We start from the raw sequence: 22855 nt of genomic DNA on the forward strand, positions 1-22855 counted from the left end.
GTCAGTACTCTCATTGTTGGCATTCTTGGAAGTTCCTCTTTTCTTAGTACTCTCGTTGCTTACATTCCTGGAAGCTCCTCCTCTCTCAGTACTCACATTGTTTGCATTCTTGGAAGTTCCTCCTTTCTCTGTACTCTCATTGTTTGCATTCTTGGAAATTCCTCCTTTCTCAGTAGTCTCATTGTTTACATTCTTGGAAGCTCTTCCTTCCTCTGTACTCTCAAGTTTTGGTTTATTGGAAGCTCCTCCTTCCTCTGTACTCTCATTCTTTGCATTCTTGGAAGTTCCACGTTTGTCAGTACTCTCCTTATATGCATTCTTGGCACCTCCTCCTTCGTCAGTACTCTCATTGTTTTAATTCTTAGAAGCACTTCCTTCCTCTGTTCTCTTATTATTTGCACTCTTGAAAGTTCCTCCTTTCGCAGTACTCTCATTGTTTACATTCTTGGAAGTTCCACCTTTCTCAGAACTCTCATTGTTTGCATTCTTGGAAGTTCCATATTTGTCAGTATTCTCATTGTTTGCATTCTTGGAAGCTCCTCCTTCCTCTCATTGTTTGCATTCTTGGAAGCGCTTCCTTCCTCAGTTCTCTAATTGTTTGCATTCTTGGAAGTTTCTCCTTTCTCAGGACTCTTGTTGTTTACATTCTTGGAAGCTCCTCCTTCCTCTGTACTGTCATTGTTTGCATTCTTGGAAGCTCCTCCTTCCTCAGTACTCTCATTGTTTGCATTCTTGGAAGCTCCTCCTTCCTCCGTACTCTCATTGTTTGCACTCTTGAAAGTTCCTCCTTTCGCAGTAGTCTCATTGTTTACATTCTTGGAAGTTCCTCCTTTCTCAGTACTCTCATTCTTTGCATTCTTGGAAGTTCCACGTTTGTCAGTACTCTCCTTATTTGCATTCTTGGAAGCTCCTCCTTCGTCAGTACTCTCATTGTTTGCATTCTTGGAAGCGCTTCCTTCCTCAGTTCTCTAATTGTTTGCATTCTTGGAAGTTTCTCCTTTCTCAGTACTCTTGTTGCTTACATTCTTGGAAGCTCCTCCTTCCTCCGTACTGTCATTGTTTGCATTCTTGGAAGCTCCTCCTTCCTCAGTACTCTCATTGGTTGCATTCTTGGAAGCTCCTCCTTCCTCCGTACTCTCATTGTTTGCATTCTTGGAAGCTCCTCCTTCCTCATTATTTTCATTGTTTGCATTCTTGGAAGTTCCTCCTTTCTCAGTACTCTTGTTGTTTACATTCTTGGAAGCTCCTCCTTCCTCATTACTCTGATTGTTTGCATTCTTGGATGTTCCTCCTTTCTCAGTACTCTTATTGTTTGCATTCTTGGAAGCTCCTCCTTCCTCTGTACTCTCATTGCTTGCATTCTTGGAAGCTCCTCCTTCCTCAGTACTCTCATTGTTTGCATTCTTGGAAGCTCCTCCTTCCTCAGTACTCTCCTTCTTTGCATTCTTGGAAGCTCCTCCTTCCTCAATACTCTCATTGTTTGCATTTTTGGAAGCTCATCCTTCCTCAGTACTCTCATTGTTTGCATTCTTGGAAGTTCTACGTTTGTCAGTACTCTCGTTGTTTGCATTCTTGGAAGTTGTATAATTGTCAGTACTCTCATGGTTTGCATTCTTGGAAGTTCTACGTTTGTCAGTACTCTCATTGTTGGCATTCTTGGAAGTTCCTCCTTTCTCACTACTCTCCTTGCTTACATTCCTGGAAGCTCCTCCTCTCTCAGTACTCACATTGTTTGCATTCTTGGAAGTTCCTCCTTTCTCTGTACTCTCATTGTTTGCATTCTTGGAAGTTCCTCCTTCCTCAGTACTCTCATTGTTTGCATTCTTGGAAGTTCCTCCTTCCTCAATACTCTCATTGTTTGCATTCTTGGAAGTTCTACGTTCGTCAGTACTCTCATTGTTTACATTCTTGGAAGTTCTACGTTGTCAGTACTCTCATGGTTTGCATTCTTGGAAGTTCCTCCTTCCTCCGTACGCTCGTTGCTTACATTCCTGGAAGCTCCTATTCTCTCAGTACTCACATTGTTTGCATTCTTGGAAGTTCCTCCTTTCTCTGTACTCTCATTGTTTGCATTCTTGGAAGTTCCTCCTTCCTCAGTACTCTCATTGTTTGCATTCTTGGAAGTTCCTCCTTCCTCAGTACTCTCATTGTTTGCATTCTTGGAAGTTCTACGTTCGTCAGTACTCTCATTGTTTGCATTCTTGGAAGTTCTACGTTTGTCAGTACTCTCATGGTTTGCATTCTTGCAAGCTCCTCCTTCCTCCGTACTCTCATTGTTTGCATTCGTGCAAGCTCCTCCTTCCTCCGTACTCTCAATGCTTGCATTCTTGGAAGCTCCTCCTTCCTCAGTACTCTCATTGTTTGCATTCTTGGAAGCTCCTCCTTCGTCAGTACTCTCCTTCTTTGCATTCTTGGAAGCTCCTCCTTCCTCAGTACTCTCATTGTTTGCATTCTTGGCAGTTCCTCCTTCCTCAGTACTCTCATTGTTTGCATTCTTGGAAGTTCTACGTTCGTCAGTACTCTCATTGTTTGCATTCTTGGAAATTCTACGTTTGTCAGTACTCTCATGGTTTGCATTCTTGGAAGTTCCTCCTTCCTCCGTACTCTCGTTGCTTACATTCCTGGAAGCTCCTCCTCTCTCAGTACTCACATTGTTTGCATTCTTGGAAGTTCCTCCTTTCTCTGTACTCTCATTGTTTGCATTCTTGGAAGTTCCTCCTTCCTCAGTACTCTCATTGTTTGCATTCTTGGAAGTTCTACGTTTGTCAGTACTCTCATTGTTTGCATTCTTGGAAGTTGTATAATTGTCAGTACTCTCATGGTTTGTATTCTTGGAAGTTCTACGTTTGTCAGTAGTCTCATTGTTGGCATTCTTGGAAGTTCCTCCTTTCTTATAACTCTCGTTGCTTATATTCCTGGAAGCTCCTCCTCTCTCAGTACTCTCATTGTTTGCATTCTTGGAAGTTCCTCCTTTCTCTGTACTCTCATTGTTTGCATTCTTGGAAGTTCCTCCTTCCTCAGTACTCTCATTGTTTGCATTCTTGGAAGTTCTACGTTTGTCAGTACTCTCATGGTTTGCATTCTTGGAAGTTCTACGTTTGTCAGTACTCTCATTGTTGGCATTCTTGGAAGTTCCTCTTTTCTTAGTACTCTCGTTGCTTACATTCCTGGAAGCTCCTCCTCTCTCAGTACTCACATTGTTTGCATTCTTGGAAGTTCCTCCTTTCTCTGTACTCTCATTGTTTGCATTCTTGGAAATTCCTCCTTTCTCAGTAGTCTCATTGTTTACATTCTTGGAAGCTCTTCCTTCCTCTGTACTCTCAAGTTTTGGTTTATTGGAAGCTCCTCCTTCCTCTGTACTCTGATTCTTTGCATTCTTGGAAGTTCCACGTTTGTCAGTACTCTCCTTATATGCATTCTTGGCACCTCCTCCTTCGTCAGTACTCTCATTGTTTTAATTCTTAGAAGCACTTCCTTCCTCTGTTCTCTTATTATTTGCACTCTTGAAAGTTCCTCCTTTCGCAGTACTCTCATTGTTTACATTCTTGGAAGTTCCACCTTTCTCAGAACTCTCATTGTTTGCATTCTTGGAAGTTCCATATTTGTCAGTATTCTCATTGTTTGCATTCTTGGAAGCTCCTCCTTCCTCTCATTGTTTGCATTCTTGGAAGCGCTTCCTTCCTCAGTTCTCTAATTGTTTGCATTCTTGGAAGTTTCTCCTTTCTCAGGACTCTTGTTGTTTACATTCTTGGAAGCTCCTCCTTCCTCTGTACTGTCATTGTTTGCATTCTTGGAAGCTCCTCCTTCCTCAGTACTCTCATTGTTTGCATTCTTGGAAGCTCCTCCTTCCTCCGTACTCTCATTGTTTGCACTCTTGAAAGTTCCTCCTTTCGCAGTAGTCTCATTGTTTACATTCTTGGAAGTTCCTCCTTTCTCAGTACTCTCATTCTTTGCATTCTTGGAAGTTCCACGTTTGTCAGTACTCTCCTTATTTGCATTCTTGGAAGCTCCTCCTTCGTCAGTACTCTCATTGTTTGCATTCTTGGAAGCGCTTCCTTCCTCAGTTCTCTAATTGTTTGCATTCTTGGAAGTTTCTCCTTTCTCAGTACTCTTGTTGCTTACATTCTTGGAAGCTCCTCCTTCCTCCGTACTGTCATTGTTTGCATTCTTGGAAGCTCCTCCTTCCTCAGTACTCTCATTGGTTGCATTCTTGGAAGCTCCTCCTTCCTCCGTACTCTCATTGTTTGCATTCTTGGAAGCTCCTCCTTCCTCATTATTTTCATTGTTTGCATTCTTGGAAGTTCCTCCTTTCTCAGTACTCTTGTTGTTTACATTCTTGGAAGCTCCTCCTTCCTCATTACTCTGATTGTTTGCATTCTTGGATGTTCCTCCTTTCTCAGTACTCTTATTGTTTGCATTCTTGGAAGCTCCTCCTTCCTCTGTACTCTCATTGCTTGCATTCTTGGAAGCTCCTCCTTCCTCAGTACTCTCATTGTTTGCATTCTTGGAAGCTCCTCCTTCCTCAGTACTCTCCTTCTTTGCATTCTTGGAAGCTCCTCCTTCCTCAATACTCTCATTGTTTGCATTTTTGGAAGCTCATCCTTCCTCAGTACTCTCATTGTTTGCATTCTTGGAAGTTCTACGTTTGTCAGTACTCTCGTTGTTTGCATTCTTGGAAGTTGTATAATTGTCAGTACTCTCATGGTTTGCATTCTTGGAAGTTCTACGTTTGTCAGTACTCTCATTGTTGGCATTCTTGGAAGTTCCTCCTTTCTCACTACTCTCCTTGCTTACATTCCTGGAAGCTCCTCCTCTCTCAGTACTCACATTGTTTGCATTCTTGGAAGTTCCTCCTTTCTCTGTACTCTCATTGTTTGCATTCTTGGAAGTTCCTCCTTCCTCAGTACTCTCATTGTTTGCATTCTTGGAAGTTCCTCCTTCCTCAATACTCTCATTGTTTGCATTCTTGGAAGTTCTACGTTCGTCAGTACTCTCATTGTTTACATTCTTGGAAGTTCTACGTTGTCAGTACTCTCATGGTTTGCATTCTTGGAAGTTCCTCCTTCCTCCGTACGCTCGTTGCTTACATTCCTGGAAGCTCCTATTCTCTCAGTACTCACATTGTTTGCATTCTTGGAAGTTCCTCCTTTCTCTGTACTCTCATTGTTTGCATTCTTGGAAGTTCCTCCTTCCTCAGTACTCTCATTGTTTGCATTCTTGGAAGTTCCTCCTTCCTCAGTACTCTCATTGTTTGCATTCTTGGAAGTTCTACGTTCGTCAGTACTCTCATTGTTTGCATTCTTGGAAGTTCTACGTTTGTCAGTACTCTCATGGTTTGCATTCTTGCAAGCTCCTCCTTCCTCCGTACTCTCATTGTTTGCATTCGTGCAAGCTCCTCCTTCCTCCGTACTCTCAATGCTTGCATTCTTGGAAGCTCCTCCTTCCTCAGTACTCTCATTGTTTGCATTCTTGGAAGCTCCTCCTTCGTCAGTACTCTCCTTCTTTGCATTCTTGGAAGCTCCTCCTTCCTCAGTACTCTCATTGTTTGCATTCTTGGCAGTTCCTCCTTCCTCAGTACTCTCATTGTTTGCATTCTTGGAAGTTCTACGTTCGTCAGTACTCTCATTGTTTGCATTCTTGGAAATTCTACGTTTGTCAGTACTCTCATGGTTTGCATTCTTGGAAGTTCCTCCTTCCTCCGTACTCTCGTTGCTTACATTCCTGGAAGCTCCTCCTCTCTCAGTACTCACATTGTTTGCATTCTTGGAAGTTCCTCCTTTCTCTGTACTCTCATTGTTTGCATTCTTGGAAGTTCCTCCTTCCTCAGTACTCTCATTGTTTGCATTCTTGGAAGTTCTACGTTCGTCAGTGCTCTCGTTCATCAGTACTCTCATTGTTTGCATTCTTGGAAGTTCTACGTTTGTCAGTACTCTCATGGTTTGCATTCTTGCAAGCTCCTCCTTCCTCTGTACTCTCATTGCTTGCATTCTTGGAAGCTCCTCCTTCCTCAGTACTCTCATTGTTTGCATTCTTGGAAGCTCATCCTTCCTCAGTACTCTCATTGTTTGCATTCTTGGAAGCTCCATCTTCCTCAGTACTCTCATTGTTTGCATTCTTGGAAGTTCCACGTTTTTCAGTACTCTCTTTGTTTGCATTCTTAGAAGTTCTTCTTTTCTCAGTAATCTCATTGTTTGCATTCTTGGAAGTTCTACATTTATGAGTACTCTTATTGTTTGTATTCTTGGAAGTTCCTCCTTTTTCAGTACTCACATTTTTTACATTCTTGGAAGTTCTGCGTGTTTTAGTACTCTCTTATTGTTTGCACTCTTGGGAGATCCTCCTTTGTCAGTACTCTCATTGTTTACATTATTGGAAGTTCCTCCTTTGTCAGTACTCGCATTGTTTGCATTCTTGGAAGTTCCACGTTTGTCAGTACTCTCATTGTTTGCATTCTTGGAAGCTCCTCCTTCCTCAGTACTCTCATTCTTTCCATTCTTGGAAGTTCTGCGTTTGTCAGTACTCTCCTTATTTGCATTCTTGGAAGCTCCTACTTCGTCAGTACTCTCATTGTTTGCATTCTTGGAAGCTCATCGTTCCTCAGTAGTCTCATTGTTTGCATTCTTGGAAGTTCTACGTTTGTCAGTACTCTCATTGTTTGCATTCTTGGAAGTTGTATAATTGTCAGTACTCTCATGGTTTGTATTCTTGGAAGTTCTACATTTGTCAGTAGTCTCATTGTTGGCATTCTTGGAAGTTCCTCCTTTCTTATTACTCTCGTTGCTTATATTCCTGGAAGCTCCTCCTCTCTCAGTACTCTCATTGTTTGCATTCTTGGAAGTTCCTCCTTTCTCTGTACTCTCATTGTTTGCATTCTTGGAAGTTCCTCCTTCCTCAGTACTCTCATTGTTTGCATTCTTGGAAGTTCTACGTTTGTCAGTACTCTCATGGTTTGCATTCTTGGAAGTTGTATAATTGTCAGTACTCTCATGGTTTGCATTCTTGGAAGTTCTACGTTTGTCAGTACTCTCATTGTTGGCATTCTTGGAAGTTCCTCCTTTCTTAGTACTCTCGTTGCTTACATTCCTGGAAGCTCCTCCTCTCTCAGTACTCACATTGTTTGCATTCTTGGAAGTTCCTCCTTTCTCTGTACTCTCATTGTTTGCATTCTTGGAAATTCCTCCTTTCTCCTTTCTCAGTAGTCTCATTGTTTACATTCTTGGAAGCTCTTCCTTCCTCTGTACTCTCAAGTTTTGGTTTATTGGAAGCTCCTCCTTCCTCAGTACTCTGATTCTTTGCATTCTTGGAAGTTCCACGTTTGTCAGTACTCTCCTTATATGCATTCTTGGCACCTCCTCCTTCGTCAGTACTCTCATTGTTTTAATTCTTAGAAGCACTTCCTTCCTCTGTTCTCTTATTATTTGCACTCTTGAAAGTTCCTCCTTTCGCAGTACTCTCATTGTTTACATTCTTGGAAGTTCCACCTTTCTCAGAACTCTCATTGTTTGCATTCTTGGAAGTTCCATATTTGTCAGTATTCTCATTGTTTGCATTCTTGGAAGCTCCTCCTTCCTCAGTACTCTCATTGTTTGCATTCTTGGAAGCGCTTCCTTCCTCAGTTCTCTAATTGTTTGCATTCTTGGAAGTTTCTCCTTTCTCAGGACTCTTGTTGTTTACATTCTTGGAAGCTCCTCCTTCCTCTGTACTGTCATTGTTTGCATTCTTGGAAGCTCCTCCTTCCTCAGTACTCTCATTGTTTGCATTCTTGGAAGCTCCTCCTTCCTCCGTACTCTCATTGTTTGCACTCTTGAAAGTTCCTCCTTTCGCAGTAGTCTCATTGTTTACATTCTTGGAAGTTCCTCCTTTCTCAGTACTCTCATTCTTTGCATTCTTGGAAGTTCCACGTTTGTCAGTACTCTCCTTATTTGCATTCTTGGAAGCTCCTCCTTCGTCAGTACTCTCATTGTTTGCATTCTTGGAAGCGCTTCCTTCCTCAGTTCTCTAATTGTTTGCATTCTTGGAAGTTTCTCCTTTCTCAGTACTCTTGTTGTTTACATTCTTGGAAGCTCCTCCTTCCTCCGTACTGTCATTGTTTGCATTCTTGGAAGCTCCTCCTTCCTCAGTACTCTCATTGGTTGCATTCTTGGAAGCTCCTCCTTCCTCCGTACTCTCATTGTTTGCATTCTTTGAAGCTCCTCCTTCCTCATTATTCTCATTGTTTGCATTCTTGGAAGTTCCTCCTTTCTCAGTACTCTTGTTGTTTACATTCTTGGAAGCTCCTCCTTCCTCATTACTCTGATTGTTTGCATTCTTGGATGTTCCTCCTTTCTCAGTACTCTTATTGTTTGCATTCTTGAAAGCTCCTCCTTCCTCTGTACTCTCATTGCTTGCATTCTTGGAAGCTCCTCCTTCCTCAGTACTCTCATTGTTTGCATTCTTGGAAGCTCCTCCTTCCTCAGTACTCTCCTTCTTTGCATTCTTGGAAGCTCCTCCTTCCTCAAAACTCTCATTGTTTGCATTTTTGGAAGCTCATCCTTCCTCAGTACTCTCATTGTTTGCATTCTTGGAAGTTCTACGTTTGTCAGTACTCTCGTTGTTTGCATTCTTGGAAGTTGTATAATTGTCAGTACTCTCATGGTTTGCATTCTTGGAAGTTCTACGTTTGTCAGTACTCTCATTGTTTGCATTCTTGGAAGTTGTATAATTGTCAGTACTCTCATGGTTTGTATTCTTGGAAGTTCTACATTTGTCAGTAGTCTCATTGTTGGCATTCTTGGAAGTTCCTCCTTTCTTATTACTCTCGTTGCTTATATTCCTGGAAGCTCCTCCTCTCTCAGTACTCTCATTGTTTGCATTCTTGGAAGTTCCTCCTTTCTCTGTACTCTCATTGTTTGCATTCTTGGAAGTTCCTCCTTCCTCAGTACTCTCATTGTTTGCATTCTTGGAAGTTCTACGTTTGTCAGTACTCTCATGGTTTGCATTCTTGGAAGTTGTATAATTGTCAGTACTCTCATGGTTTGCATTCTTGGAAGTTCTACGTTTGTCAGTACTCTCATTGTTGGCATTCTTGGAAGTTCCTCCTTTCTTAGTACTCTCGTTGCTTACATTCCTGGAAGTTCCTCCTCTCTCAGTACTCACATTGTTTGCATTCTTGCAAGTTCCTCCTTTCTCTGTACTCTCATTCTTTGCATTCTTGGAAATTCCTCCTTTCTCAGTACTCTCATTGTTTACATTCTTGGAAGCTCTTCCTTCCTCTGTACTCTCAAGTTTTGCTTTCTTGGAAGCTCCTCCTTCCTCAGTACTCTGATTCTTTGCATTCTTGTAAGTTGCACGTTTGTCAGTACTCTCCTTATATGCATTCTTGGCAGCTCCTCCTTCGTCAGTACTCTCATTGTTTTAATTCTTAGAAGCACTTCCTTCCTCTGTTCTCTTATTGTTTGCACTCTTGAAAGTTCCTCCTTTCGCAGTACTCTCATTGTTTACATTATTGGAAGTTCCTCCTTTCTCAGTACTCTCATTGTTTGCATTCTTGGAAGTTCCACATTTGTCAGTACTCTCATTGTTTGCATTCTCGGAAGCTCCTCCTTCCTCAGTACTCTCATTCTTTGCATTCTTGGAAGTTCCACGTTTGTCAGTACTCTCCTTATTTGCATTCTTGGAAGCTCCTCCTTCCTCAGTACTCTCATTGTTTGCATTCTTGGAATCACTTCCTTCCTCAGTTATCTAATTGTTTGCATTCTTGGAAGTTTCTCCTTTCTCAGTACTCTTGTTGTTTACATTCTTGGAAGCTCCTCCTTCCTCATTATTCTCATTGTTTGCATTCTTGGAAGTGCCTCCTTTATCAGTACTCTTGTTGTTTACATTCTTGGAAGCTCCTCCTTCCTCATTACTCTAATTGTTTGCATTCTTGGATGTTCCTCCTTTCTCAGTACTCTTATTGTTTGCATTCTTGGAAGCTCCTCCTTCCTCTGTACTCTCAATGCTTACATTCTTGGAAGCTCCTCCTTCGTCAGTACTCTCCTTCTTTGCATTCTTGGAAGCTCCTCCTTCCTCAGTACTCTCATTGTTTGCATTCTTGGAAGTTCCTCCTTCCTCAGTACTCTCATTGTTTGCATTCTTGGAAGTTCTACGTTCGTCAGTACTCTCATTGTTTGCATTCTTGGAAGTTCTACGTTTGTCAGTACTCTCATGGTTTGCATTCTTGGAAGTTCCTCCTTCCTCCGTACTCTTGTTGCTTACATTTCTGGAAGATCCTCCTCTCTCAGTACTCACATTGTTTGCATTCTTGGAAGTTCCTCCTTCCTCCGTACTGTCATTGTTTGCATTCTTGGAAGCTCCTCCTTCCTCAGTACTTTTATTGTTTACATTCTTGGAAGCTCCTCCTTCCTCCGTACTGTCATTGTTTGCATTCTTGGAAGCTCCTCCTTCCTCAGTACTCTCATTGTTTGCATTCTTGGAAGCTCCTCCTTCCTCCGTACTCTCATTGTTTGCATTCTTGGAAGCTCCCCCTTCCTCCGCACTCTCATTGCTTGCATTCTTGGAAGCTCCTCCTTCCTCAGTACTCTCAATGCTTACATTCTTGGAAGCTCCTCCTTCGTCAGTACTCTCCTTCTTTGCATTCTTGGAAGCTCCTCCTTCCTCAGTACTCTCATTGTTTGCATTCTTGGAAGTTCCTCCTTCCTCAGTACTCTCATTGTTTGCATTCTTGGAAGTTCTACGTTCGTCAGTACTCTCATTGTTTGCATTCTTGGAAGTTCTACGTTTGTCAGTACTCTCATGGTTTGCATTCTTGGAAGTTCCTCCTTCCTCCGTACTCTTGTTGCTTACATTTCTGGAAGATCCTCCTCTCTCAGTACTCACATTGTTTGCATTCTTGGAAGTTCCTCCTTCCTCCGTACTGTCATTGTTTGCATTCTTGGAAGCTCCTCCTTCCTCAGTACTTTTATTGTTTACATTCTTGGAAGCTCCTCCTTCCTCCGTACTGTCATTGTTTGCATTCTTGGAAGCTCCTCCTTCCTCAGTACTCTCATTGTTTGCATTCTTGGAAGCTCCTCCTTCCTCCGTACTCTCATTGTTTGCATTCTTGGAAGCTCCCCCTTCCTCCGCACTCTCATTGCTTGCATTCTTGGAAGCTCCTCCTTCCTCAGTACTCTCATTGTTTGCATTCTTGGAAGCTCCTCCTTCCTCAGTACTCTCCTTCTTTGCATTCTTGGAAGCTCCTCCTTCCTCAGAACTCTCATTGTTTGCATTCTTGGAAGCTCATCCTTCCTCAGTACTCTCATTGTTTGCATTCTTGGAAGTTCTACGTTTGTCAGTACTCTCATTGTTTGCATTCTTGGAAGTTGTATAATTGTCAGTACTCTCATGGTTTGCATTCTTGGAAGTTCTACGTTTGTCAGTACTCTCATTGTTGGCATTCTTGGAAGTTCCTCCTTTCTTAGTACTCTTGTTGCTTACATTCCTCGAAGCTCCTCCTCTCTCAGTACTCACATTGTTTGCATTCTTGGAAGTTCCTCCTTTCTCTGTACTCTCATTGTTTTAATTCTTAGAAGCACTTCCTTCCTCTGTTCTCTCCTTGTTTGCACTCTTGAAAGTTCCTCCTTTCTCAGTACTCTCATTGTTTGCATTCTTGGAAGTTCCACGTTTGTCAGTACTCTCATTGTTTGCATTCTTGGAAGCTCCTCCTTCCTCAGTACTCTCATTCTTTGCATTCTTGGAAGTTCCACGTTTGTCAGTACTCTCCTTATTTGCATTCTTGGAAGCTCCTCCTTCCTCAGTACTCTCATTGTTTACATTCTTGGAAGCGCTTCCTTCCTCAGTTCTCTAATTGTTTGCATTCTTGGAAGTTTCTCCTTTCTCAGTACTCTTGTTGTTTACATTCTTGGAAGCTCATCCTTCCTCCGTACTCTCATTGTTTGCATTCTTGGAAGCTCCTCCTTCCTCAGTACTCTCATTGTTTGCATTCATGGAAGCTCCTCCTTCCTCAGTACTCTGATTCTTTGCATTCTTGGAAGTTCCACGTTTTTTCAGTACTCTCCTTATATGCATTCTTGGCAGCTCCTCCTTAGTCAGTACTGTCATTGTTTTTATTCTTAGAAGCACTTCCGTCCTCTGTTCTCTCATTGTTTGCACTATTGAAAGTTCCTCCTTTCTCAGTACTTTTATTGTTTACTTTCTTGGGAGTTCCTCCTTTCTCAGTACTCTCATTGTTTGCATTCTTGGAAGTTCCACGTTTGTCAGTACTCTCATTGTTTGCATTCTTGGAAGCTCCTCCTTCCTCAGTACTCTCATTCTTTGCATTCTTGGAAGTTCCACGTTTGTCAGTACTCTCCTTATTTGCATTCTTGGAAGCTCCTCCTTCGTCAATACTCTCTTTGTTTGCATTCTTGGAAGCGCTTCCTTCCTCAGTTCTCTAATTGTTTGCATTCTTGGAAATTTCTCCTTTCTCAGTACTCTTGTTGTTTACATTCTTGGAAGCTCCTCTTTCCTTCGTACTCTCATTGTTTGCATTCTTGGAAGCTCCTCCTTCCTCAGTACTCTCATTGTTTGCATTCTTGGAAGCTCCTCCTTCCTCCGTACTCTCATTGTTTGCATTCTTGGAAGCTCCTCCTTCCTCAGTACTCTCATTGTTTGCATTCATGGAAGCTCCTCCTTCCTCAGTACTCTCCTTCTTTGCATTCTTGGAAGCTCCTCCTTCCTCAGTACTCTCATTGTTTGCATTCTTGGAAGCGCTTCCTTCCTCAGTTATCTAATTGTTTGCATTCTTGGAAGTTTCTCCTTTCTCAGTACTCTTGTTGTTTACATTCTTGGAAGCTCCTCCTTCCTCATTACTCTCATTGTTTGCATTCTTGGAACTTCCACGTTTGTCAGTACTCTTGTTGTTTACATTCTTGGAAGCTCCTCCTTCCTCATTATTCTCATTGTTTGCATTCTTGGAAGTTCCTCCTTTCTCAGTACTCTTATTGTTTACATTCTTGGAAGCTCCTCCTTCCTCAGTACTCTCATTGTTTTCATTCTTGGAAGGGCTTCCTTCATCAGTTCTCTAATTGCTTGAATTCTTGGAAGCTCCTCCTTCCTCAGTACTCTCATTGTTTGCATTATTGCTACAATAATCACATAAATTAGCAACTTTGCTTGCTTTTACCAGGATACCTCCTTCTACATCTGAGACTATTAAGTCTGGGGTTAACCTGAAACTTCTTGGCAAGAATTGTGTTAATGTTCTTCAGAACACATGGTCAGTAGTTCATGACCTGGGGCATAAGTAGAGCATGTGTTCTACATGTGCTTTTGCGCATCTGCATCTTGTGCATCGTATGACTTTGCCTGTTGTTCTCGATATTCTGGCAGGTTGTTAAGACGCTGCATTACGACGATGCAGTCAAACTGGTGGTTAAGTGGCAATGTTTCCATTATAGCCACTTTATTACTGTATTAACACACTAAATCATCCTCCACCTCCACCTCTGACCTCATCTGAAAAACCCATACTTCCAGCTTCCTGTTGCCTGATTAAATCCCCCTCCCTCTGAGGCAGATATGATCCACATGTTCTGGGACAGCCCACCCATAAAAGAATTCTGGAAGAATTTGCCGCCAACCCATGGACATATTCGACATACGTATACCAGCTACTCCGTTGAAATATTTACTGGATGATATAGGGAAAGTTCCGATTTACGTTCGATGACTGTTTTCTGTAGCCGGAGCAATTGCTAAGTGGAACATTCACAGTTGTTGGAAGGCAAAGAAGCCCCCACTATTCACATGTGGCTCAGGGACATGATTTATACATATGAATGCGAAGTGAGTTTTGTAAGGGGAGTCCCTGCTACTTGTAGGCCTAAGGACGTTTGGTCACCACTACGGAGATACATGGCTGAAAGAAGCGACGAGGAGAGTGACAGAGATGTGTAGCTATGCATTGCTTGTTCATGGTTGTGAGGACACATGATACATTTCTAGTCATATGCTGCTATTTGCATGTTTCACTGATCTGAATATTGAAGCAGTAGTCATGTAACCGTCAGTTTGAAAATAAAGTTTTAAAAAAAATAATCCCCCTCCCTCTGCTGGGATCGGACAACTTGCCCTGGCCAATCTGGCCCTATCCTCCCCACTGGTGCCGTATATGAGAAATGCAAATGCATAAGAAGGGGGCTAAGTCCCACCCACTTTCTCCGCACAGGTTTGCCGTGCTCCAAAGATGATGATTTAGGAAGTCCAAAGAGCCGCTCCCGTGGTGTGGCATGGTAGGTTTGTGGGGGTGCTGTTTCCCCTTCTCCTTCTGGTCTCTGGTTGTGTGTCTGCTCTTGGGAAGACTCGCCAAGCCCTCTCAGCCAATTCTGAAATCCCATATTTGGCAATAGGTCTGGTAATCAGGCTTGAATTGGTCCAGAATGCCTAAAGTGCCTCCTAAAGGTCACTGAGGATCAGTTTTTCATGCCATTGTGGAGCACTCAGTAATATTGTGTAGCATGAAGCTGGTACTTTTAAACAACATTACTAGCCCAAGATTCCTGAAAGGACACCATTTCCAAAACATGGGCTCTAAGGTACATGTCACAGACAGAATAAACACATTCCTGAATGTGGGACACTTTATTTTGGTGTCCAGTAACATGCTTTGCCCCATTCTGATCCTGAGGGTAATTCTTAACCATGATGATAGAACTCAGAATACTGGGAGTGAACCTGAATCATGTCAGTGTGGCTCGAAGTGTTTGGTTATTTATAACGTGCTTAATTCCCAGAGGTTTATAAGCGCAGCTCCGGGGATCGAACCTGTGCGGCTCAGTGTCGTTTTGCTTCCAAGGCGAGCACGTTGCCACAGAGCTATCCTCCCCAGACGGAAAGTCGACCCGATCTGGGGGGACTCTTAACTTCCAATAGCCGCTCCATCAACGTTATTCAGGTAAAACCAGAACCTGAGACTACTTCTCGATACTAGGGCGACAGTGCATTAGCCATGTAGAGCTCTGGTGGCCCTGTCTACGGTCCATCTCCAGGGTGAGCCACTTCCATTGCATTGATGGCACTTAAGAGTTTCCATGATCTAAAGACAACCATTAAGTCAGCAAAACAGTGAAGTAGTCCTGAAGTATTTATTCAATTCTCATCATTACTATATATTTTTATAGAAGCATTTTTTTTGTTTCAAGTATCTCATTTGATGGTTGGTCCAGAAGACACGCATGCTATGTTCTTACTGGTAGTTAATGCCCAATGTTTACTTGTGCTGGTGTCCATACATGTTGCCACATGTTAACCTTACCTTTGCAGGTGAGCGTGGTAGTGTCATTAATCACCATGATAGCGCCCTCGGCCTTTGAACTCGTGGCAGCGCTTGAGATGTATCACCCGAGGACCACTCTGCGGTTCCAGCTTGCGAGGTAGGGGGATCCCTCTTGAAAGTGATCAACACAACATATGTGGGTCATATAAAGTGCCATATGATATCATATGTGAACTCCATTTGTTGCTTTCAGGGTTCTTGTCCTGTACCTGGGTAATCTATACAGCCTAATCATTGCTTTACTGGATAAAGTGAACAGCATGAGTGTAAGTACTATTGCTTGCAGATTGTAAGGTATGTAAGGTAATGTAAGTGTTCTTGTACAGCACATTCTGCCGCTTTTGGTGGTCTCGCTTACGAGCTGGGGAGGCAACAAACAATACAACTTTAGTCAATAATTGTGATGTAATTGACCAAGATCAGATATTATCTTTAAAAATATTACCACCAAATAGGACAGAATTAAGAGTAAATCATCTTGGATGTTAACCAACAGGGCAAGATTTTGATTCACCCTAAAGTCAATCTTGCAATACCAACTTACACTATGCACATGGATCATTTTTGAAGCGTTTTGTAGTCCCTGTCTCTATGGTACTATAACATTTTAGGAATTAAAACAAAGTGGTATCTTGTCTCCGTCAAACAATGTCCAACAAAACATTTGGAATCCAGCCCTTCCTCAAACAATGAAGAGTTATTGAGAAACAGCTGGAAATCATACACCCTAGCTTGATAGAGGCCGAAGAACAAAAATCAAACCACCAATTAACCCACTATCCACTTGTCAACTTAACTTAAATATGCCTGGTTTGGAGAAGCTAACAAAATGCATCTGAGTGTAAGAATAGGGCTAAAGAGTATTGCTGCAAGGAAACGTGAAACAAGGTTCCAACTTCTAAAATCTAGGTTACTGATAACTGCTGCAATCCGAACCATCTCAGAGAGGAAGTTTTGGTTCTCTGTTATTTTTTGGTTTTTACATTACAACCATTGTTTTAATGAATTTGCACATTTCACACCCTTTCCCCTTGCTTTTATTGGGTCTTCCCTCCATACCCTCTTTCACACCATACCCCCAACCCTTCTAAGTACCTCTTTCCCTTTTACCCCAAATGTTTTTGGCACTTATGAAATGGAATTTCTTAATGTTGATTGAAATAAGTGAGTTTTGTTAATTTCTGTTTCACCAAATTTGTAGTGAACAAACTCCTGAAGGTTCATCTATCATTTCACCAATACATCTAAGCAAGCTTCCTTTACCATATGTAATTAATTAAGCTGTGTAGAAATTATTTACCGGTTTTATTGTTATTATATAGATGTACAAACACTGACCTCTAAATCTGCACCTGCATGAATCATTCAGACTGAGGCCTTGTGCTTTTTGTATGACCCACTAACATGTTTACCGAACATGCAAAGTGCAGTTGTGCCCAAAATATTGAATGCACTTTTTTACTAAACATTATCACATTCACTTCCTGCAACATTGTTAATGAATAAACACATTAAAGCGTAAGATATTTCAGAAAAAGAATACTAAAAAGCAGTAACACATATACAGAAGGCTGCACTGTGTGCATTCCCACTCTGGCAGATACAGTAGCGTGAGTGACCCACAGATATTGCCACATGAATGTCACTGCACATATGACTCGCGTGACCAGATCTCTCATGCCATTGAAACACTACTTTATAGTCATGGGCTTTAATTTATTCTGGTAGTTATAGATGTAGTCAAATTCAATTTAAAACATTTACTTAAGTACCTGATTGCAACTATTTGCAATAAACCTTCAGGACTGATGTCTCCGTGACACGTAATCATGGAGGTATCCCACATATTCATGCTTTTTATCACCTGTATCCACTACAAGGAGAATAATTACTGAATAACTATCCAATGAGGGAAACAATAGATAACACAGAAAGGATATGGAGCCCTTCCAATTCACTACACCATGGTCTAATTTATCAATCTATATCATATAAAAATATACACAGAACATACAATCAAAAAATCAAAACTGACCAAAGCACTTTCGTAATTAGCATCAGCGTTCATAACTACTTGATATAAACGTTTTTACTGTATTTGTAATCAGTAAGCATGAACATATATTCTATGCTAATTTAATAAAACTATTACAACAACTGTTTCAACGGGCGCACCTTATTTGAAGGAATTTAATAAAACTCCCCCAAACAAAATTCAAACAATTATTTATTTCAGTTTTTTTTTACAGATATGAACAACAACAGTTCAATGACTTCACGTACAACCATCCCACTGTTAGCCTCTGGGACAAGAAGGAAGCTGCTTTTCAATGTTAATAACTTTAATTTAAAGTATGGTGTAAAGTAATTTACAGATGATTCCCCACTCGCAATGCAAGGGAAATACATCTGAGACACTCTTAAAAAAACAAGCTAACAATGAACTGGGAACAAAATCAATCCTGTTTTTATCTTTCTTACAAAATAGATGAACAATGCAGAATGAAAATGACATCACTTCTTCAAAACAAATACCCACCATTAAATCAGCAGGTGAACATTTGTTCAGAATAAGATGTTAGTTAAATGGATTCTCTTAATTTGAATTGCAACATGAATAATCACAAAAGCATTTAGATAAGATTAAATCCTAAAAATGGAGGTAGTGAATATCTCATGTTAGTTTTAGAATGCCACAAAAGTACGTGCTTAGGAAAAATCAAAATATTTAGAGAATCGACAAATGCTTGACTATTTGTCTCAGAGGGTAACTTGTGGGCAATACTAATGTTTTTTTAAAATCCTCAACAGTGCAAAATGGTTGGGTAAAATGGATGCTTAATTTTCACACTCATTGGAAAGGGAGAAATGGACTACATTTATATCTCTAAGCATCAAATTCACTCTAACGCCATCCCCATTTCAGTTCTTCTATGGACTATGCAAAAATATGCACATGAAATATTTGTATTTATTCATTTGTTTGTGCATTTATAGAGCACACCTAACCCTCAGGTATCTGGGCGCATTACATGACTTTGTGCATTGAAATTACACAGTGTTTCACAATAGAGTTACATGATAGGCATAGACATATTTTATTTAAACTAAGGCTTTTTACAGGGGAGCAGAACAAATAATCAAACAGTCATTCTGTGAATAACACTGATCACTCCGATTTCACACATTTTCTTCTTAAATGGCGCAGGGAATTATACGTGTTTAATTGACAGAGATAACCATCCCCTGAAATATATTTTGAATTGTATAGGGATGGAAATTTTGAATTTCTTTAGCTGGCACAAGGCAGCAGAGCTCTGTGGAGGCTGGTCATTCTTAGAACCGCACTCAGGCAAATCTCTTCCAATATCTGGAACATCAGCGGGTGACCCGGAACCTTTTCCTCTTGTAGGCACTATGATTCTGCTTGTGCACACTGCATTCCCTTTCTCCTTATTGCAATGTGGGTTGGGGAATTGATGAATGGCTTCTGTCTCTCTCTGTAGATCTGCTCTCCTCCTCCCTCGTGAAATCACATATCCTGGCTGTATTCCTAGATGTCCTGCTGCCTGTCTTTATGGTTCCTCAACTCCCATATGGTCTGGGTCCCCCCTTGACGATATTGGGATGGAGCTATTTTCTATTGGCTATCTCTTTGGATTGGATAGTTCCCTCTCGGGAATCTGACTATGTTATTCGCCCACTGCTCCAATTTGTTCATTTTGTAGTTTGTGAGTGTCTTTGCGGGTCATCACTAAGCCCCCCTCCACTTTGTGAGCTGTCATATGTTCCTTCTATACCACCTCTTTTATAATGAGATCAAAAAGAGGGCAATGTTCTCAAAATAAATGCTAAAATGACACAACTTGCTTTATAAATGTTTTACACTGTAAAGCATAGTGACATCACATTTGCGTGTATTAGATGTTTTCATCCCTCCAGTTTGTATTTCTCTTGGATGATTCACAGAGAAGAGCTCATGCTTGAATCTGTACAAAACGAATGTTTTCTGAAAGTCAACATGTTCCTGTTTACATGCATTAATTATCTTTGCCCCAAATACGTACAATACAGTATAATGTAGTACAAATAAATGACTAGTTTCTGATTAATAAAGCAAGTAACCTCGCAAACCAGTGCTGATGACAATAACAAGTAAACAGGAATGTTCCAAGGACAAAAGTAAAAAAACACTTATAACCAAATAGAAAGAAATCTGAAAAATGGAAACACCACTTCACTCATATTTACAATGTTCTTTTCAACAGAATCTGTCAGCTAGATGTGCAGTGATCACTGGGAATCGACTACAAAAACCTTTGGCAAGCCTGCATTGTTTGGCCCATGTGAAAAAGTGCAAAAGAGCCACACGTCAGGACCAAATTCATGCTCAGGAAATAATTAATTCAAAAGGCATTTTTGAGGCCAAACATTAGCTATTTTTCATAATTCTACCATCAAAAGGAGGGGGGCAAAACATAGGATACACCTTACCATTATAGGTACAAATTAAATAAAAGAAATCAGAGAAAACAAATGGCAAAAAAGACAACAGACTATTCAAAGGGAAAGAAAACCTTCCTGTTCAAGTAGCTCTAACCCGCGCCTTTTTCTTTGAATCAGCTACCTTGCTTGTCCTGTCTTAAATGGTCGTTAGCTGCTTGTAATTGTGTGCCCCGAGGCCCAAAGGCTACCGGCCCGGTATAAATAAATAAATAAGTAAATAAAATGAAGATGGAATCAAAGTGTACAGGCAAGCAGGCATTCTGGGGGGCCAAAGAGATACATGAAAATAAGGACAAAAAATGCAGACGAAAACCAGAGACAAACGTGTACCGGGTATTGTAAATTTAAACCACAGTAGGTATGTATCTTCTAAACAAGCGTAGCCATATTAAATGAGACTCCCAGTCCAGCCCTACATTCCATGATAATTAGTTTTCTGTTTCATTTGTCAGCTATTTCTATTAGGCCCGGCATTAGTAGATCATAACTTCTGGTAGCAAAATGTCGAGGTTGAAATTAGAAAGCAGAGAGCAGGGGAAGTGGGCCACGCAAGACACTCCTTAGGACACAAAAAAACATAATAGTAGTGAAACTACTACAATCCTAGACACTGCTCTGTGAAGTGCATGTTTGAACATCTTAATAAATGAATAGTGTCTAAGAGTTGGCAGTTTGATCTTTCAGAACAGCAGTAATGGAAGTGCCACCGAGGCTGCCCCTTTCCTGGCCACAAGGACATTTGCCACCTTGTCTACCACAGTTCCTGACATCGGAGGGAATGGGACGAGTACCTTCCTCCAGGAGCTCGAAGAGAACAACACCGCCGCCATCTTGGTGTCCAACCAGACAGCGTCATCTTTTGATTACAACTTCCAAAGTCAGAAGAATGAGTGCTGGGAAACCTATGTCGGCCAGGTGGGTCTTGTCTCTACATGGCAAGACACAAAGCAGGGCCCGGCTGTATGTATGAAGCACATCCCTCTGACACTCAGTCATCCTGATTAGGAAAGTCTTGCTGTGTAATTGACCAGGTATTTATTTATTTATTGCATTGATAGTAGCGCACACAGCCCAAGGGCATCTAGGCACTGTTACAGGCAAGGAAGACCAGAGGGGTAAGTTGCGCTTGGTACACGCGCTGTTGCAGAAGAGAAGGTCAGCCAGCTAGGTACGGTTAGGAAGACAGATTGAGTTTTGAATTTTTCCTAAACAGGTGGTAGGAGGGATCCCCTCGCAGGGGAAGAGGGAGGTTGTTCCAGAGGGTGGCAGAGCAGACCAGGATGCTGGAGCCTAGTGGAGATAGTGAGGACGGCTCGGCTTCCTGACACCAGCCGACTAGCAGGGCCGACCAGACGAAATCTGTACGAAGCTGGCCCGTGCGCACGGCCATTGCCAAAACACAAGAGGGCGACTTGCACTTCATCTAAATGTTAAGGGTGGGCAAGAGAAGAACGGGCATAAGCAGATACCAGTTTACAGGGAAGCATTCCAGGGGGTGGTTGCGTGCGGGTTATTAATTGAACTAAGGAAAATGTGAGAGGTTCTATGGAGATCATCTGGTATTTGCTCTATGATGCAAGTGGCCATCTGTTGGAGGTTATTGATTGAGCTGCAGCAAGAAGTCCAGACGGAGGTGCTGAACATGTTGCAAAGTTCCTATTTTAGATTGACTTCATTTATCAACTTAATGCCTATTTAAATAAAATAAGAATCTGAGTCGGCCTGGGAAGCCATGTTGTACTTGTGATTGGCTATGTATAATGCGCTTAATACCAAGAGGTTTCTGAGCGCAAACCCGGGCAATCGAACCTGTGTTGCTCAACGTTGTCTTGTTTCCAACTTGTCCCTAAGCTATCCTCCCTTGACGAGCAACACTGACGAGCAACACATCTTCGATCGAGCATTTTAGCCGTGTCCAAGTTCATAGGATCTGTTGCTCCCGATTATAGGGAAGGCACCAAACTCAGAAGTAAAACTGATTGTGAGCCGAACAAAAATGGAATGTGAGAGTCTAGGCCCTCATCACACAAATGGGCGGCATCACGGTTTAGGAATGAACTATAGTTACTGGTGTGTTTGACACTGTGCAGCGGCAGCCGTGGTTACCGCCAGGTTGACACTGTGCAGAGGCAGCCGTGATTACCGCCGGGTTGACACTGTGCAGCAGCAGCCGTGGTTACCACTGGGTCGACACTGTGCAGCGGCAGCCGTGGTTACCGCCGGGCAAAGGACACAATCAGCACACGAGCTCAGTAACCTCAGGGAGGGAATTGCGAAAGAAGATTGGGAGCCTGCACTCATGAAAATACAGGTTGGGGTTTTGAAGGTCCTATGGGGGTGTACATTCAGCTTCACAGAGGTTTCTCCCGGCAGAGGACGTCTAGAGATCTCTGATCAGCTGTGCTGCACTGTGATGAGTGCATTTTCATGGGAGTGCACTCTATTCAAAGCTGCTCCTCTCCTTACTAAGCAAGCTGCGGTAAGTGATTCTGTTATCATCAATGCAGCCTTTGTCAGAGCGAGCTTGCCTCAAAATTAACTCAGCTTTCGGCCTTGTCTAATTCTAGGCAGGTCTCGGGCTTAGAGGTCCTGCCTTCTAATCCCCCAAACAACCACTGGCCTAGATTCTAGGCGTCATGAGTTGCTTCTCTAATGTTTTGGAAGGTAACACACAAAATCTTAACATAGCATTTTGTTAAATCCAAAATGAACCTCTTCTTGGTCCGGGAGGATAGCTCAGGGGCAACGCGCTCGAAGATGACGTGGAGCAACACAAGTTCCATCCCCAGTCTGAGCTTAGAAACCTCTGGGTATTAAGCGTGTTATACATAACCAATTACAATTCAGGTTACAAAACAGAATAGGAGCCCTATCAATCTGTGGATGTGATGTTAAATAATAAAACCTGGATAAGGAATTCCCAACCAGGAGTCTAAAAGCAACAGAAGAAGATCTTCAGGAAACAAGGACATAGTTAAACAAATACCACTTTCTTAATTATGGCATTTCTCCTTAGCCTTTTCTTTGCTAGCTTCTGCCTAAGATGCTTTAAGGTGG

General features: G+C 41.8%; 1 protein-coding gene across 1 annotated transcript in view; it reads left to right on the forward strand.

Annotated features, from left to right (window-relative positions):
* Nucleotides 1–22855, forward strand: part of TMC3 (transmembrane channel like 3) — a 244009-nt gene that overhangs the window by 136473 nt on the left and 84681 nt on the right. Inside the window, exons 11-13 of the mRNA XM_069625138.1 lie at nucleotides 15280–15389; nucleotides 15486–15558; nucleotides 20483–20713. Of these exons, the coding sequence (XP_069481239.1) occupies nucleotides 15280–15389; nucleotides 15486–15558; nucleotides 20483–20713 (414 nt within the window). The remainder of the gene's footprint in view (nucleotides 1–15279; nucleotides 15390–15485; nucleotides 15559–20482; nucleotides 20714–22855) is intronic.

Source organism: Ambystoma mexicanum, chromosome 11 (genome assembly GCF_040938575.1).
Source record: "Ambystoma mexicanum isolate Mex_15411 chromosome 11, UKY_AmexF1_1, whole genome shotgun sequence".
Taxonomy (NCBI): Eukaryota; Metazoa; Chordata; class Amphibia; order Caudata; family Ambystomatidae; genus Ambystoma; species Ambystoma mexicanum.